Here is a 19,783-nt window from a genome sequence, read left to right as displayed (position 1 = left end):
TTAAACCAGCCAATCAGGAATCACCTGATCAGCACCAGTTAGGTAATACACCTGACAGACCCCTACAATACCCTAAAGGAAAGTAATCTTACAATAACCAACCTGCTTTTTATAACTTCCCTGTTTCAGCTCCCTTCTGCCTATGAAAGTCTTTCATTTTGTACAGCTCTAGAGAGCTCCTTTCTATCTCCTGGATGGGATGCTGCCCAATTCATGAACTGTTCAATAAAGCCAATAAGATCTTTAAAATTCACTCAGTTGAATTCTGTTTTTTAACACTGCATAGACACACCCATGGGTATGCACTAAGTCAAATGAAAATGTGTATCTTACTGTGAGACATCGTCAAAAAAGTCTGAGAAACATTGACAATGAGTCCTAGGAGGGAAAGGATAGACAGACAGATAGGCAGAGGCAACAATTTATGAGGGGCCTGTCAAACCCCAAAACAGCCCTGTCTCTGCCCTTATAGCACGTGAGGGAAACAGACATTAGACAAGTAATCGCACAAAAATATAAGGCAGTGAAATATAAGGGCAGTAAATATATAAAGGCAGTGAAAAACCCCTGAAGGGTTAACAAGACATTTATATTTTTATTTATAAATATATTTACATATTGAGAAAGACAGTTGGCTGAAGCAAAGACGATTAGAAAGAGCCAAGACAAGAGACAGTAAAAGCATTAGGAGGCTGACAGTTAATTCAGGTAAGAAATGTTATAGCCTGGACTAGGGTACTGGCAGTGGGATGGAAAGGTGTCCGAGGTGAAGAATATATATGATGCGATACCAACAGGATTTGGTGACTGAGTGAATGCAAAATGGGAGAGGCAACAGTTAAGGCTGATTCCCAAGGCTTAGACCACTGGGTAGATAAATGGGGCCATTTACTGAGAGAGAGAACACCAAAAGCAGAGTTTAGAGGGAGGAATTCAGAGTAGACTTTGAAACATGTGTCCATATGAGAAATCCTCAGTCAGAATTCCCATTCAGTGATAATCAGGTAGTCCAACCAGCAGCAGTCCACTTTAGTCAGACCATGACTTCCCCAGCTCATCAGAATATCAGCCCACCATTCTGCCTCATTATCTGTAAACTGACGGGCCCCTTCAGGCACGAGCTTGCAATGCCTGGTCTTATTCACCACAGGCAGACACCAACCACACCACAGGCCCCCAACTTCCCACCACGAGAAGACTTTCCCAGATCTGTGTCTGGCAAAATTGAGGTTGCTGGGTAAATTGGCTGTAATTGCACCTAAATTATTGATACTCACTGGTAAACGTCTTCTCTCTCAAATCATTTACATTTTATTTAATGTAACTGAGAAGTAACTGGAAACGGCTGGCAAAATAATTAAGAAAAAGACACTAAGATTTTCTAATCAAGTTAAATGAGCAAGTAACACTAAAATCAAAATGAACTATAGGAGAGTTCTGGGTAACAGATATGAGGTGCCTTCCTACATGTGTCCTCCCGACACTAACTCAGGTCCAAGGCCTACCACTAGTCACAAATCTGCTGAATCAGACTTTCCAAATAGAATATGACTGGAAAAACCAACGTAAAGTCTAAATTAATTATCAAGTTAGTATTAACATCCTTGTTCTAGTAAATATTTTGGTAAATGATAATAAAAAGACATGAGTTTCAATTAACAAAGATTTAAAAATTTATTCTATGCCTATGTTCCCTTGACTAATATAACGTAATTTCCTTAACTCCAACCTAGAAGTTTTATGAAGTACGATTAAATTTTATCTGACCCTTTAAATATATTTGTGAAATGGATTTAAAAATTCATGTAAGTGGAAAAAAGGCTAGCAAGATGCTGTTAATGAAAGTTTACAGTATTCACACAAGTATGAGGCTGGAGCCAAAACATTACCAAATTAGCAAAGAAGCCAACAGTTGAAATGCAGTCAATCATGGTAAAAGATCAAAATAATTCAGTCGCTCTGAATAACAACCTTTAGCACAAGGGCATCTCCGTTATTCCTCCACCACCAACAAGCCGCCCTACGGTTTTGGCCTCTTATCCTCCCTCATGGCCCCTGCCCTCTCTTCCTTTTCAGATTCTCGGGTCACGTCACCCCTTTTGTTGAGCACAGCCACCTGTTTCCATTCCTTCATTTGCAGGTAATACCTTCCCTGACAATACACCTCATTTTCCTTTCTTACTATTGTCATTTTGACAAAACAGTAGTTTTCTTTCCTATGCTGACTTTCTCTTCTGATTCCACTGATTAGTTATGAGTATCATTTTACACCATGCTAGTCTCTGTGAGATAAGAGAAAATGTACTGGTCTCTGCTCCTGGTTCCTGACACAGTTCCTAAAATGCTTGTAATTTCCTAAGTGACAAGAGCACTAGGAGCATCTCTTGTTCTAATAAGGTGACCCGAGATGAGCTCTTGAATGGGGGCTGGTCACCAGAAAGACCAAGCCATGATTAGGAGCTTGGAATTTTTAGCTCTACCCCCCACTCCCCCATCATCCAGAGAGGGGAAAGGGGCTGGAAATGGAGTTCATAATTGATCACGCCTACGTGAGGAAGCTTCCTAAAACCCCAGTAGTGGTGGCGGGGGGCATGTTCGGTCCAGAGAGCTTTCAGGAGGGCAAACACATCCACCAGCAGGGTGACGCAACTCAACTCTACAGGACAGAAGCTCCTGTGCTCAGGACCACCCCCCCCCAGACTTGTCGTATCTCTTCATCTGGCTGTTCATCTGCATCCCTTATCAATAAACTGTTAAGTGTAAGTAAGTGTTTCCCTGAGTTCAGTGAGCTGTTTTAGCAAATTGATTAAACCCAAGAAGGGGGTCATTGGGACCTCATCTGTAACCGGTTGGTCAGAAGTACAGGTAATACCCTGGGCTTGAGACTGGGTAGAGAGGCTGCAGGGTACCAGGCTTGTGGGATTGAACCCTTAACCTATGGGATCTGATGCTATCCCCAGGGAGACAGTGTCACAACTGAGTTAAACTGCAGAACACCCAGTTAGTGTCACAGGAAATCACTTGGTGTGGGGCAAAACCTCCACACATTTGCTGACCAGAAATGTAACTGATGAAGTTTCTGAGTGTTGTGCCTTGACCTCTTTTATCTCGTAAACTAGTTTTTATTGCACAGTTTTGCACAGGGATGCATACGTTGCATTATAACAGAACTGGCTGTACGCAAAAGTGTAACAGAATATATTGGTGGGATAAAAGTGCTCTAATTTAATAAATAAATAGTACTGATTTTACAATAGTAAAAATAGTACTAATTGTTAGCTGCCATAATTAACCTCTGACTTGACACTAACTGGGTAAGTCAATTATACTTCCATGAAAAAATAAATAAAATTAAGAAAAGAGATAAAAAACAAAAAAATTTTAAAGGGCGGTTTTACACATGTTAAATGTATAGGAAATACAAAAATACTACATTAAACAATGCATTTTACCTCACAAAAGACATGAAGTTTGCTTGTGGAGGTGGACTTCCAAAAGGCTGCAGCTTGTAAGTTACTGTGAAATGGTGAGTCCTCTGAAGTGCAGTGAGTGCAAAGCTGTAACACCACATGCAAATGAGCGTGGGTCATGAACACATGGTGGATGTTGGAGGTGTGTGTCTGTGTACATTTTGCGTATGCCTACACTGCTCAGTTCAGCTGGGTGCAATTTTCTGCATTCACCCAGTGTTTCCCATGGGCAAAATGTGCATAAGCAACAAGAAATTCACATTATGCTCAAATTGTTTCCTAATATATGAACTACATTACAACAAGTCTTCCTGGTCAAAGGAAGTGTTAAGCATAACTGACCTATAATTTTGCTTAAAGAATGAAACAACATAAAGCAAAATATTAATAATGATTACCTCTAGATGGTAGAATAATTACTACAAAGAGTTTATCTTGCTTTTATAAACTGATAAAGACGAAATTTAAAGAAAATATCTCCAAAATACAAAATCCAACCAGATCTTAAATTGCAGCTCTACAGGCTAAAGTTTAAAAAGTGCTACATTAGTAAAGCAGATTCCTTTTCAGAAATGCCAAATTGCTTTCATATTCTTATCTTCTATTTAGAAGGAAACTGAGCAATCAGGATAAAAGGGGGGATTATTATTAGACTAACTTACTATGTTATTTAGGGTAAAAAAGCAATGGAGATAAGCAGAAGGTGCTATGGAAACCAGAAAACTGCATGAGGAGGGCAGAGAAAGCTTCACAGAAAGGGTGATATTTGAGCTCAATCTTAAATATTAGTAGGGTTCCATTACGTGGACAAGGTAGTGAAGGGCATTTAAGACAAAGGAAAAACATGGGGAAAAGCATAAAAAATCAGAGCAGTCTGGAGAACCAGTACAGTGAGAAGAGTAGGTGAGGGAGTATAAGGGAGGCTGACTGAGAAGTAGCAGCCAGCAGGCACAGGAATGGGGCTTCTTCTGGTAGGTTATGGGAAGCAAATTAATGTGTTCATAACCAAAAGGGAAGAAATGATATGATCAGACGCGCTAAGAAAGATTACTATGGGTTCACTGAGGAAGATGCAATGACCAGGGGAGGGAAAATAGCACATGTAAGGTTTTTAAATATACTGAAACAGAAAAGGATGATTACTTGGATGTGGGCAGAAGGAAGGGTTACATACCTCAGTGTGATAGCTGTTACAATAAAATTCATCAACAAAATCTAGATACTTAGAGTTGTTTTAAGCACTATCAGAAATTTGCTCCAAATGCAGAATACCATTGTTTTAGGTTGTGCCTCCATTTTTTAAAAAAAATTTTATTGAACTATAGTTAATTTACAATGTTGTATTAATTTCTGTTATACAGCAAAATGACTCAGTTACATGTATAGATTCTTTTTCATATTCTTTTGCATTATGGTTTATCACAGGATATTGAATATAGTTCCCTTTGCTATATAGTAGGACCTCATTTTTTATCCATTCTATATATAATAGATTGCATCTGCTAACCCCAAACTCCCAATCCTTCCCTTCCCCCTTGGCAACCACAAGTCTGTTCTCTATGTCTATGAATCTGTTTCTGTTTTGTAGATAGGTTAATTTATGTCGTATTTTAGATTCCATATATAAATGATATTATATGGTATTTGTCTTTCTCTTTCTGACTTACTTCCCTTAGTTTGATAAACTCTGGATCCATCCATGTTGCTGCAAATGTGTGTCTCAACTTTTCAATTTTAAAAGATAAGGAATAAGGGAGGCCAAGTACATTTTTCACATAGCCTTTTTTTTTTTAACAGGAGAAAGATAATTTAGAGTAGAGCTTTTAGCACTCAATGCAAATCTACTTTCTAAACTGTTGCTGCCCTCTGCTGTCACTGAATTTACTTTTTTTCATTTTTTTCCCAGGAATAACATTAAAATAACATTAAACCTAGAGTTAATCAAAACCAAAACATCACAAGATGGCAGAATACACTCAATTTCTAGTAATATACAAATATATTTTTTAAAACTTTTAATGATTTTACTTTTAAGGAGAGTGCATCTGGTTTTTCCTCATAAATTAGCCTCAGTTTTGACTTTCTCCATGAAGTCAGTAGGCTAAGGAGCTATGCTGAACTCTGCAAAATGCCATTTTAAACTCAAGAGAGGCACATGAAAAGATGCTCAACATCGCTAATCATCAGAAAAATGCAAATCAAAACCACAATGAGACATCACCTCACACCTGTCAGAATGGCTATCATTAAAAAGACCACAAATAAGAAATTGTTGGCGAGGATGTAGAAAAAAGGGAACCCTCATAAACTGTTGGTGGGAGTGTAAACTGGTGCAGCCACTATGAAAAACAGTATGGAAAAAAAATAACTAAACACAGAACTACCATATGATCCAGCAATTCCACTCCTGGGTATATATCCGAAGAAAATGAAAACCCTAATTCAAAAAGATACACAAATCCCAATATTCCTATCAGCATTATTTACAATTGCCAAGATATGGAAGGGACCTGTGTCCATCAACAGATTAATGGGCAGAGAAGATGTGTGTGTGTGTGTGTGTGTGTGTGTGTGTGTGTGTGTGTGTGTACATATACATACATATATATAAATATATATATATGTGGAATATTACTCAGCCATAAAAAAGGATGAAAATCTGCCATTTCCAACAACATGGAATGACCTGGAGGGTATGATGCTTAATGAAGTCAGACAGAGAAAGCCAAGTACTGTATGTTATCATCTATATGCGGAATCTAAAAAATAAAACAAACAAATGAATATAATAAAACAAACAGATGCACAGATATAGAGGACAAGCTAGTGGTTACCAGTGGGGAGAGAGAAGGGAGGAGGGGCAACACAGGGGTAGGGGATTAAGAGGTACAAACTACCATGGGTAAAATAAGTTACAAGGATATATTGTACAGCATAGGGAATATAGCCAATATTTTATAATAACTTTAAATGGAGTATAATCTATAAAAATACTGAATCACTATGTTGTACACCTGAAACTAATATTGTAAATCAACTCAAGAGAGATTAGTTAGGTTCCCAGTGACTAGGATATACCTAGATTCTCCAATGTTCCATGTTATTGAAAGAAAATACACAGCTCTAAGCACCAGGAAACTTGGAACAGTCTTCCTTCTTTAATATTTTCTAGGCTGGGTGATTTCAAATACCTTAACTGGACATCAGTTATCAAACTGACAATGTAAAGCATGTGATTTACATAATGTTATGATATCTCACAGGTCTATATGTGATGATGTCTAATGGTATGATATCTCACAGGTCTTATATTAAGTGTAACACCGAAAAAGTAGGGAATTACTGACTTGTTGAAAACTCTCAAGTACATTAATCTACACATATGCAGAGAGGTTCATGAAGAGAGCCAAGCCTTTCAAATCCAATTCCTAACTTCCATACTTATCTCAGGGAATAAGAAAGATTCCCCAGAGAATATGCAGAGCAATATTTCTTACTTTTTTCGGGGGGGGTGGTTTACATATACTTTTGAATATCTGCTGAAACTTGCAGATCCTTTACCCCTCCAAAAATACATATACACAAAATTTTGCATAAAATTTCAGGATACTTTCAAGAACTCATTCAAAAATCCCAGGTTTAAAGTTTCAGGTACTGAGTGAAAAGGGGCCCAAAAATACAACTGGGGATTGTGGGGTGGGCGTGGGGTGACTACACTGAAGAGGATGGCAAAAAATAGAAGGATCTAGCAATTCTAGTTCTGGGTATATATCTAAAGGAAACAAAATCGTTATCTCGAAGAAATATCTGCACCCCCCACATTCACTGCAGCATCATTTACAACAGCCAAGACACGGAAACAACCTAAGTGTCCACCAGCGAAGGAATGGATAAAGAAACTGTGATACATATGTACAACGGAGTACCCTTCAACCATAAAGAAAGAAATCCTGCCATCTGCAACAACATGAATGGACCTTGAGGGCATTATGTCAAGTGAAAAGAGTGAGACAGGGAAAGGCAAATACTTTGTGATCTCACTTATATGTGGAATCTAATAAAACCAAACTCATAAACACAGAACAGACTGGTGGTTGCGAGAGGCAGAGGGTGGAGGAAATGGGTGAAGGTGGTCAAAAGGTATAAATTTCAAGTTATAAGATTTAAGTCCTGGCAAGGTAATGTACAACATGGTGACTGTAATTAAAAAACAAAAATAAGGGCTTCCCTGGTGGTGCAGTGGTTGAGAGTCCGCCTGCCAATGCAGGGGACACGGGTTCGTGCCCCGGTCTGGGAAGATCCCACATGCCGCGGAGCGGCTGGGCCCCGTGAGCCATGGCCACTGAGCCTGCACATCCGGAGCCTGTGCCCCGCAACAGGAGAGGCCACAACAGTGAGAGGCCTGCGTACCGCAAAAAAAAATAAAAACAAAAACTGTATTGTATATTCGAAAAGCTGCTAAGAGATTAGACTTTAAAAGGTCTCATCATAAGAAAAAAAACTAAGTGAGGTGACTATGTTAACTTATTGTGGTGATCAGTTATATAGTATAATATATACATATCAAATTGTGTTGTACACCTAAATTTATACAATGTTTATGTCAATTATATCTCAGTAAAACTGGGAGGAAAAAAAGCCTGTCACACTCACCAGTGAAACCTAGTAAGATAAGGACTGGACCATGTTCACTGAATTTAGCAACAAGTAAGTCACTTAGCAAATGCCATTTCAGTACAGGGGTCAGGGCTGAAGCCAGTGGAGTGAATGGAATATGGAAATGTAGGCTTTCAGAAACTTCACCGAGTACAGGTACAAGAGGAGGACACAGGGACAAGGATGGCTTTTTTACCTCATGAGGGAAGAGATGTGAGAGAAATGTTTAAAACAGCTGATGTTAAGTGGTAAGAGTTGTTTAGAGAGCCTATCTCCATGATTACATCCCTAACACCCGTCAATCCCCTTGTGCTTCCAACTGATCCTGTTGGAATGAAGCCAGAGGAGACAATCAGAAAATGGTAGCAGTAGAAGATATTCATTTACAGGATGAGGAAATTGAGGCACAAAGGAGGGAAATTAAGCCACACTAAAGAAATGTGAAACAGAAAAGATTAAAGACCCATTTTCTTTAATTCCACTTTGGTGGGACTGAATTAAATTCTAGGGCATTTAAGCCTCATCAGTCTAATGAGGAGCCTTGACTAGAATAGCAGTACTTCTCATACAGTGGTACTGTGAAACGATAAGCAGTTAGCTCTTCTTTTACACTCTGTTAGATAAATAAGAGGGAAGGGTACCATAAAATTTAAATTAAATCTATACTTATTTTGTACCAGTCATCATAGTTTTTTAAGTCTGCCTACAAAAAAATTCATAAAGCTTTCTCATAATATTGAAAGGTTTGTTTTCCATAGCTCTAAGAGATGTTGATTTTTAACTCTGAAACTTAAAATGCTTTATGTATTAGACATATAACTCTGTACTTACTAAAATATTTGTTGTAGAAACTAACGTTCACTTAAAGTTAAAAACTATGCTTGTAAGAGCAAGTTGATTTTATCCACCAATACTATATTGATTATCTAATATATGACTTTGCTTACTTTATTGTAGTAACTTCCCTCTGACTTCAACTGTTACCACCAAGACCTTCTGCCTTAACTTTCATAGGTGTACTGGAAAGGTTAATTCCAGCAGGCCTGGAATTAGCCTCCGGTGTTTTCAAGTTCCTGCATGGCAATGACCCCTGGTCAAGGCATGAAACATACTAATTGTGTTGTTTTGTAATCTCTGGGTCCCAGGAGATTCAAGGTGGTTCATTCAGCTTAGTACCATGTGATCGATGATTTGCACCTGGTCTCACTGAGGCCCCAAGAGGGCTCTGCTGCGGAAACTAGTTACAGAACAGGAATACGCCCACAAGACCAGCAAAATATTAAGAAGCCCAGCAAGACTGTTTTAGGCTCCCTGGTTCCAAGGTGTTCTGCATACAATAATGGTCCCTGATCAGAGAAGGTGCACCTCACCAAGGACCTTTTTATAGGTACCTGCACCTGACCTCCCTGGCCCCCTTGCTGTGACAGCCTTTCGCTGTGATGCATTATCCTTACTTTAGTACGGCTGCTTTTCCCGTAATAAACCATGTGTTTGTAAGCACTGTCATTTCGGGTCCTGTGAGTCTTTAGCAATCAAACCCTGTTCAACTGCCACTGTTAGTGCAAGACACCTATTAATAAACCTCGTAATCCTAATGTTCATTTCTAAAAAACAAAAATTCTAAATTGTCTCATGACTTCTGGCTTCTGTGATACAGCACAGCCAGAGGGCAATACAAACCTATTAGGAAAACATAAAGATGAGTCACCAGAACCAACTTTAAAAGGACAGAACATTTGCTAAGTATATTGAGAGTGAAAAAAAACAAAAACAAAATCATTTTATTACCTTCATATTTTTCCAGAGCCTGAATAACATTAGGGAGTTGATTTATACCCTGATAGAGTCGATAACAATCTTGTAAGTTTGCTGCTTGTCTTTGAAATTTCTTGGCAAGTCTGTTAAGATCTGGAAATCGACGAAGTAAATCTTCTTGTAAACTCTGCCTCAATTCTGCATCTTCTACAAAAGCTTCGACTAAATTTAATCTGAAATAAATTATACTAGAATTAATCTTAAATATTTTAGTGTGAAACTAAAATTTGGCAACTAGGTGCATGTCTCAACTCAAAAACTCCATGTAAGAAGCTTGAATCTATTCTGAAATGTTAGTTTTTTGTAGAGGATGGAAAGCTCCATAACACTGTGATGTAAGCAGTTTGTGATTAGTTAATAACCAAATTAATGTTTAGTTAAGTAGTATCATGATACTGAAATATACCCAATTTTGTTTGCCTTTCATCAAATTGACATTTCTTAAATAGAGGAATCTCATTATTGGGACTGTTGATATTGACACATTATTGCACATGGAAACAATGATCTTTAATGAAACAGAATTACAATTCAAGAATGTTGCCAAATTCAATACTTATTCTATCAGAAAGTCTTATAAATTCAAAATGTATTCTAAAATTACCTAATGATAGTACAAAGCCAAAATGATCTTTAATGAAACATCTTTAACGAAACAGAATTACAATTCAAGAATGTTGCCAAATTCAGTACTTATTCTATCAGAAAGTCTTATAAATTCAAAATGCATTCTAAAATTACCTCATGATAGTAAAAGCCAAAATTTTCTAATTAAAAAACTGAAATAAGTTTATTGCTTCACAAAATCAATAAATAAAATCTTAGCTTGTTTCAAGAACTATAAAACACACAGCTTATATTGCTTTTGTAATTTATTGGAATCAGTGGCTTTCCATTTTTTTCCCTGTAATCCACAGCAAGAAATATAGTTTTACATCATGACCCAAAATAAGCCACCTCAAAACATGCCACTCTAGTGTCCATAAGGACTACTTTGGTCCTTAAGGAGTATTTTTAGTTGAGGACAATTGAGAAGGAGCAGAAAGAAGGAAAGCTCTTTGCCTTCTCCCTATTTGCCCAAAAGCAGGACATAAATTTACCACGGTGCTCCCCCTTCCTTCTTTACCAGGAAGGACAACAATTAATCTCAACTTTAGACCCTTAACAGCCTGGAGATGGCAACAGAGGAACGTACATAACCCTACCAGCTAGCCTTTCTCTACCTTTAGCTTCCATACATTTCCCTTCCCACAATTTGTAGCCCTAGGAACTCAAAGTCCTTTTCCTTTGTCTTGTCACTTCTCTGAAGATTTATTGTTCTTTTGCTAAGATGCTATATAAGCCCAAGTTCCAACTAACCCTAGAGTTACTCATCTCTGAGTGCTCCCACATGTAAGCATAAACATCTGTTTGTTTTTTCTCTTGTTAATCTGTCTTTTGTCAGTCCAATTCATAGGGCCACAGCCAAAGAACTAGGAGAGTAGCAGGAAAAAGAAACTTTCCTCCCTGACAACAAATAATTAAAATAGGTTTTGCAAGACAAAACTTAACTCTTACTATATGTGGTACACTCTTTTATTTTTCTATTGTATTTAACTTCTCAAAAATGCTAGTTATCACCTGCTACACTAACTTCACAACCCACCACTGGGTCACAACATGCAGTATGAAAAACTATGTAGTAGATGGTATTGAAGTAATAGCTGAAAGGTAAACTTTAACATTCAAAGGTAGGGGAAATGGCGAGGGCACAGGAGACGATCCTAGGTTTAGAACGCTATCAGATGAACAACCATTTTCCTTACATTTGTAAATTATATGAGTAGTAAATTAATCCTCAAATTGCACAGGAACAGGAAAAGGAACCAAATCAGCTTTCTAAATTTCTTAACTATTTACTGATCTCTCCATCAGCATTTACAATTCCTGCATCATCATAATGTTCATCTAGCATGTCATATGAAGGGAAAAATATGCTGCCCCTGTAGTTATCATATAATGACTACAAATATTAAAGCAAGATTTTGCAACCTTGGTATGTGGCAGCCTGGATGGGAGGGGAGCCTGGGGGAGAATGGATACGTGTTTATGTATGGCTGAGTCGCTTTGCTGTGCACCTGAAACTATCACAATATTGTTAATCAGCTATACTCCGATATAGAGTAAAAAGTTAAAAAAAAAAAAGACTTTGCAATCGTGGCAATACTGACATTTAGGCTAGATAATTCTTTGCCGTGAGGGGTTGTTCTGTGCTGTTTAACAGCATCCCTGAATTCCACCCACTATACTCTTTCCAGAGTAACAACCCAAAATGTCTCCAGACACTGCCAAATGTCCCAGAGGCGGCAGGGGAGGGGAGGACAGCCCCAGGCTAGGCCACTGGTTTAAAGGACCTTGAATCACTTTAAAAGATGAAAATAAAGAGAAAAATAACAAATTCTATAGAATGTCAAGATAATATTCAGGGAGTTGGTAGTAGATATATTTGTTGTAGCAAATGCCAAATTAGAGGGGAAATAATCTGCTACCAAGCTTGTATTACAAACCAGTCACAGGCTATATAAACAAGCAATTATTCAGGCACTCACTGCTCCAGAAAAGATTTCTATGGCTTGTACTCTAGATTTTAAAAACAAAGCAAACAAAACTGAGTCAGGGATGCAGCCAAATCACAGCAAATTTGGGCCTTCCTAGCTAATCCTCTGGCTCTAACTGGGCTTCTAAAAGTTTGATCCAAGATTACCCATATTAAAATCACTTGGAGGTGGAATACAGAATCCCCAAGGTTGGGGCCCACCTGTGAAATTGCAATGAGCTTCTCAAGTGATTCTTCGGCCCAGAACAGTTTAAAAAAGTGAGTTCTAACAATCACAAGAAATTTCTGAGTTCTCATGATAAAGCAGGAAGAGAAGTTTAATGGGGTCAGGAAAAGGATGAAAGAAACCTGATGTTGGCTTCACCTACCTCATCTTTCTTTTCCTCTTCTTTTCCTAAAACTCCTTAGGCCACTCTCCATAAATGGTAAGTATCCACAGAGAAGACATCTCTGATCTAGAATCTCCCTATGCTTCTTTCCTGTTCCACCAAGTATATTATCACTGTTTCCTCTCAAGCTGACCACAGAATCATAAGTAACCAACATTGTTAAAGAGCATAAAGTTCCACAGAATAGAGAGCCCAGAAATAAACCCACACACCTACGGTCAATTAATCTTCAACCAAGGAGGCAAGAATATACAATGAGAGAAAGACGGTCTCTTCAGCAAGTGGTGTTGGGAAAGTTGGGACAGCCACGTGTACATCAATGAAGCTAAAACAGCCTCACACCACACACAAAAATAAACTCAAAATAGCTTAAAAAGGCTTCCCTGGTGGCGCAGTGGTTGAGAGTCCGCCTGCTGATGCAGGGGACACGGGTTCGTGCCCCGATCCGGAGGATCCCACATGCTGCGGAGCGGCTGGGCCCGTGAGCCATGGCCGCTGACCCTGCGCGTCCGGAGCCTGTGCTCCGCAACGGGAGAGGCCACGGCAGTGAGAGGCCCGCGTACCACAAAAAGAAAAAAAAAAAAAAAGCTTCATGTCTTAAACATAAGACATGATGCCATAAAACTCCTAGAAGAGATAATTTTGTAAAACATTCTCTGACATAAATCCTACCAATGTTTTCTTAGCTCAGTCTCCCAAGACAATAGAAATAAAAACAAAAATAACAAATGGGACCTAATCAAACTTAGAAGCTTTTGCACAGCAAAGGAAGCCACAAACAAAACGAAAAGACAACCTACAGATTGGGAGAAAATATTTACAAACAATGCGACTGACAAGGGCTTAATTTCCAAAATATACAAACAGCTCATACAACTCAACAACAAAAAAACAAACAACCCAATCAAAAAATGGGCAGAATACCTAAATAGACATTTCTCCAAAGAAGACATACAGATGCCCAATAAGCACATGCAAAGATGCTCAACATCACTAATCATTAGAGAAATGCAAATCAAAACGACAATGAGGTATCACCTCACACCAGTCAGAATGGCCATCACTAAAAAAGTCTATAAGTAACAAATGTTGGAGAGGGTGTGGAGAAAAGGTGGGAATGAAAGTTGGTGCAGCCACTTGGAAAACAGTATGGAGGTTCCCCAGAAAACTAAAAATAGAATTACCATATGATCCAGCAATCCCATTCCTGGGCATATACCCAGACAAAACTATAATTCAAAAAGATACATGCACCCCCTATGTTCACAGCAGCACTATTCACAAGAGCCAAGACATGGAAGCAACCTAATGTCCATTGATGGATGAATGGATAAAGAAGATGTAGTACATATATATAATGGAATAATACTCAGGCATGAAAAAGAATGAAATAAAGCCATTTGCAGCAACATGGATGCAACTAGAGATTACCGTACTAAGTCAGTTAGAAAGAGAAAGACAAATACCGTATGATATCACTTATATGTGGAATCTAAAATATGACACAAATGAATCTATCTACAAAACAGCAACAGACTCATGGACATACAGAACAGACTTGTGGTTGCCAAGGGCAAGAGGGATTGAGTGGGAGGTTGGAGTTAGCAGATGTAAGCTATTATAAATAGAATGGATAAACAACAAGGTCCTACTGTATAGCAAATGGAACTGTATTCGATATCCTATGAGAAACCATAATGGAAAAGAATATAAAAAAAGAATGTATATACATATAACTGAATCACCTTGCTGTACAGCAGAAATTAACACATTGTAAATCAACTATACTTTAATTTTTTTAAAAAAAGAGCATAAAGTTCCAGAAAGAGTATTAAGTAAAACAGCAAGGGAATGAAAAAGCTTCTAAAACACATAGCACAAGGCAAGATACACAGCCCCCTCAGTCTTTGGTCTGGATATCATTAAAAGTCTAATAATGGACTTCCCCGGTGGCGCAGTGGTTAGGAATCCACCTGATAATGCAGGCAACACGGGTTCGAGCCCTGGTCTGGGAAGATTCCACATGCCACGAAGCAACTAAGCCCCCGTGCGCCACAACTACTGAGCCCATGTGCCACAACTACTGAAGCCCGCGCAGGTAGAGCCCGTCCTTTGCAATGAGAAGCCACTGCAATAAGAAGCCCGTGCACCGCAGTGAAGAGTAGCCCCTGCTCACCGCAACTAGAGAAAGCCCGTGAGCAGCAACGAAGACCCAATGCAGCCAAAAATAAATAAATTTATTTTTTTAAAAAAGTCTAATAAATTGCTAGTTTCACGAGTCTATTCGACATGCCATTTCAGAAATAATTACAGTATTAGTTTGTGTTCTGGTTAACAGAGGTTTTTTTTAAAAAAGACTGCTCTACTGTTTCCATGACAATCCCACTTTCAAATCACAATTTCAGAAGTACCAAAGTTAGTGTTGGCAAAACAGAGTATACCTGTCAATTCTACTCAAAATTACTCAGCTGTCACAATTTGATACATTAATGCACAAGTTGACTGGAATACAAGATAATTTTTAGGGTCAGTTAATCTCTAAAATTCCAAAAGAATAAATTATAAAATTAGTCATGAAATTTTTGATATTTTAAAATCACCATTCTGTTCTTTAAAACCAGCACTTCTGATCTCTCACTGTAAAAACAGTTGACTGGAATTTCATGACAGCTTATTTATATGGCTGAGAACAAATCTGGTACCTAAATACAAGTTTTTGAGCCTCTTCTTTATCTGTTCTTCACATGGTTTAACGCAGACAGAACCACTCATTTGATACATTAAATAGCAGATAATCTGCTACATAGGCTTGAGAAAATTAAAAAAGAAAAAAGAGTATGGCAAAATATAAGAGAAAGGAACATGCTTTCAAGGAATTTTCAATCTAGTGGAGAAGGACATGTTGCATCCTACAGTTAGTGCTGAGTAACAACCAAGATACAAAATGCAATGAAATGTGATACAAGTAAGAAAGCAGAGAATTCCTATGGAAGCTGGGGAACCTCGTTTTGGGGTATTTCATTTGCCTATATTCTAAATAGTTGGGATTTAAAGAGATAGGATCTTGAGGAAAATGCTTGGGAGGGGAGGGTAGAGCAGCAAGAGCAGAGACTTGAAGAGAGAACAGTACAGGATGCACTGGAAGAAAACTGAAGCAGAGAAGGAATAGGGAAAAAAACTATAACCAAGGCAAAATGGAAAGGTTGCCTTTGGAAAGGAAAGAGCATTATTTCCTCTTCTGAGAAAGAGCCAGGGAGTAAAAGACTGAAAATACAGGTACATTTTGAGATTGTAAGAATCAGGGAGGAGATCATCTGCTTACACGTAGGAGGCAGCTGAAGGGAAAATAAAAAATGTTAGATTGGTCACTGAAATGAGTCATGTAACAAAAGTAATACCAGGCAGCAGTGAAAACTAGATAGCTTGAAAGTACAGTGGGTCCAATCAGCATTGTGTGACCTTATCGAGAAACTTTTTTTTTTTGGCGGTACACGGGCCTCTCACTGTTGTGGCCTCTCCCGTTGCGGAGCACAGGCTCCGGACGCGCAGGCTCAGTGGCCATGGCTCACGGGTCCAGCAGGATCTTCCCGGACCGGGGCACGAACCCGTGTCCCCTGCATCGGCAGGCAGACTCTCAACCACTGCGCCATCAGGGAAGCCCCAGAAACTTTTAATTGAGAAACAAAGCTAAGGAGAGAGGGGCCAGTATGACAAAGAACCAATGGGGCAAGAAATTCTATGGCCCCCATGAAAGCACTGGAAAGAGGGTTGCCTTTGTGGTGCAGACTGGACAGGAAGGCAAATAAAATTCAAAGGGACTAGCAGATCAGCCCAGAGACCAGAAAAAAGGGGTTTCCACTAAACTCGATTTGGAAGCAGAAAAAAGTGGTAGAAAAGCAATAGAGTGATAGCCCTCCTGTTCTTCCTCTGAGGCCAGAGCAATGCTTTGCTGTTTTAAAGAAACTGCACTCACTGTATGACCTCCAGACCTCTCTGTTTCTACAGAATACAGACTACTAACTAAAGACATCCTTGCACAAAAGGACACTTAATATAACCTGGAAAGAAGTCTAGGTCTAAGTCTTAATATAACCCTGGAAGTACACTGCCTCAAGAAGCATGATATATTATCACATAAGCACCACCACCATTTCTACATTTATAGGAACCACTTTTTTTTAATAAATTTATTTTATTTATTATTTTTGGCTGCGTTGGGTCTTCATTGCTGCACACGGGCTTTCTCTAGTTGCGGCGAGGGGGGGCTACTCTTCGTTACAGTGCGCGGGCTTCTCATTGTGGTGGCTTCTCTTGTTGTGGAGCACAGGCTCTAGGCATGTGGTCTTCAGTAGTTGCAGCACGTGGGCTCAGTAGTTGTGGCTTGCAGGCTCTAGAGCACAGGCTCAGTAGTTGTGGTGCACAGGCTTAGCTGCTCCACGGCATGTGGGATCTTCCTGGACCAGGGCTCGAACCCGTGTCCCCTGCATTGGCAGGCAGATTCTCAACCACTGTGCCACCAGGGAAGCCCGGAACCACTTTTATTTGGAGATATATATTTCTAATAAGATTGCTGCATTAATCATATTAAATGTCATAGAAAAAGAAATACTCAGTTTTAAACTAGAAGGTAGTAAGAATACCAAATTCAACATATGCAAATGATATCATCAGCAATTTCACGAGTGAACTATTTCATATGCTAACATATATTCAATGTTCTTTAAAGAATTGTAACTTTGAAAAAACATGGGAAAATTACCAAGGCTTCAGATGAATCTATGGAAAGACTAAAAAACAAAAAAAAAATCCCACAAGATTAAAAGTACTAGTAACAGTCCTAGTGTATGTGCAAACATGAGGACTCTTTGGACCTATCAGAAAATAAGTGCAAAAATAGTAATATGGACAGTGTTCTTATAATTCCTAATTTGATTGTTAGATAAAGCACAAAAGGAAGAAATACCCAGAAACTTACTCCTAAAAGGTAATAACACATCAATTCTCTTTGGAGATTAAAGTATTTAAGCCATTAGCTAAAAAGTATTTGTAGTCTCAGTGCAAATAGGTTTTAATGAATGGAAAAATGAGCATTACAACACATAATGCAATTCCATGGATATAACTTAAATAAAAGCCAAAATAGTACATTTCACTTCTGATGTTAATCCAACTTGGATCACATTAAATACAATTGACAGAAACAAGAAATACAGTACAGGGACTTCCCTGGTGGCCCAGTGGTTAAGAATCCACCTGCTAATGGTCTGGGAAGATCCCACATGCCATGGAGCAACTAAGCCCATGCGCCACAACTACTGAGCCTGAGCTCTAAAGCCCACGCACTGCAACTACTGAAGCCCGCACACCTAGAGCCCGTGCTCTGCAACAAGAAGCCACCACAATGAGAAGCCTGAGCACCGCAACAAAGAGCAGCCCCTGCTCGCCGCAACTAGAGAAAGTCTGCATGCAGCAACGAAGACCCAACGCAGCCAAAAGTAAATAAATAAAATAAATTTATATTAAAAAAATATATAGTACAGCATTTAAGGGCATGGGCCTTAAAGTCAGGCCCATGAGTCAGGCCAGCCTGGCTTTAAAGCCAGCCTCCATCACCACACAGCTAATGAACATGAGATGCTTAGTACAGTGCCAGGCAACCTGTCTTCTCTTCCTCCTAAGAGCCTGACAGTAACTTAAAATAATCCTATTTTCATCATTGTTCCTGAACCTAGCACTGGGCTATAGTCCTGGACAAGATGTATGCATTAAACTCAAACATCTAGTCATAATTGTCCCTATGTCTGCTCTAATAAAAATAGAAGAAAAAGAGAAATCTTTCCTTTCCTTAACAGAATTCACCGCACAGCCACACACTTTAACTCCTCACTTACTGTTTAAGAGGGTGGAGTAGAGCTTTCCACCACTTTCTCTGTTAGAAAATCATCCCAAAACAATGACAGTAAAAAACAGAAAAACCTGGGGACTCCCCTGGTGGTCCAGTAGTTAAGAAGCCATCCTGCAATGCAGGGAACGCCGGTTCGATCCCTGGTCAGGGAACTAAGATCCCACATGCCGCAGGGCAACTAAGCCCACATGCCACAACTAAGACCCAATGCAGCCAAAAAATAAATAAATATTAAAAAAGAAAAAACTTGATTCAGTGTGTAATCCTGAAGATCAATCTTAAATGCTTAGAGAGGGAGTTAATAGACTTGCCTTGAGAACCCCAGGAAAGCATTAACTAGAAAGCACGGGGTATCACAGCAGGTGGAATTGAGAAACGGTGATAAAAAAGAAAAAGAGAGACTGGGGCTTCCCTGGTGGCACAGTGGTTGAGAGTCTGCCTGCTGATGCAGGGGACACAGGTTCGTGCCCTGGTCCGGGAAGATCCCACATGCCGCGGAGGGCTGGGCCCGTGAGCCATGGCCGCTGGGCCTGTGCGTCTGGAGCCTGTGCTCCGCAACGGGAGAGGCCACAGCAGTGAGAGGCCCACGTACCGCAAAAAAAAAACAAAAGGAAACTGTTCCAATGAAAGTCTGCCTTAAGGAGTATAACTTTTTCTTCCTGGTCTGTGGAATTTCAGCATTTGGCTTTGAAAACCACAGGCCTTAGTAATTGCTGGTTAAAAAAAAAAAAATTCTCCCCAAGATAAAAAGGGGAAAATATTTCCTCTTATCTTAGTAGATCATATTTTGACTAATAAAGCCTTTCTCGCAAATGTTATTTCTAAGTGATAAGTCTTATAAGGCCACCAGATTTTGGAAATTATTGCTATGTCCTATGAAAATAACCTTTACTTACAGTCAAAAAAATTAATTTTGATATCTTGTCTTCTAAATAATTTGTTATTCTGGTAA

General features: G+C 39.1%; 1 protein-coding gene across 1 annotated transcript in view; it reads right to left on the bottom strand.

Annotated features, from left to right (window-relative positions):
* MSH2 (mutS homolog 2) overlaps positions 1-19,783 on the bottom strand; it is a 72,344-nt gene that overhangs the window by 37,319 nt on the left and 15,242 nt on the right. Inside the window, exon 7 of the mRNA XM_024753614.1 lies at positions 9,915-10,114. Within this exon, the coding sequence (XP_024609382.1) occupies positions 9,915-10,114 (200 nt within the window). The remainder of the gene's footprint in view (positions 1-9,914; positions 10,115-19,783) is intronic.

Source organism: Neophocaena asiaeorientalis, unplaced genomic scaffold (genome assembly GCF_003031525.2).
Source record: "Neophocaena asiaeorientalis asiaeorientalis breed wild unplaced genomic scaffold, Neophocaena_asiaeorientalis_V1.1 scaffold171, whole genome shotgun sequence".
Lineage (NCBI taxonomy): Eukaryota > Metazoa > Chordata > Mammalia > Artiodactyla > Phocoenidae > Neophocaena > Neophocaena asiaeorientalis.
Note: the sequence above shows the minus strand (reverse complement) of the source record. Positions and strands in the feature narration are given on the sequence as shown.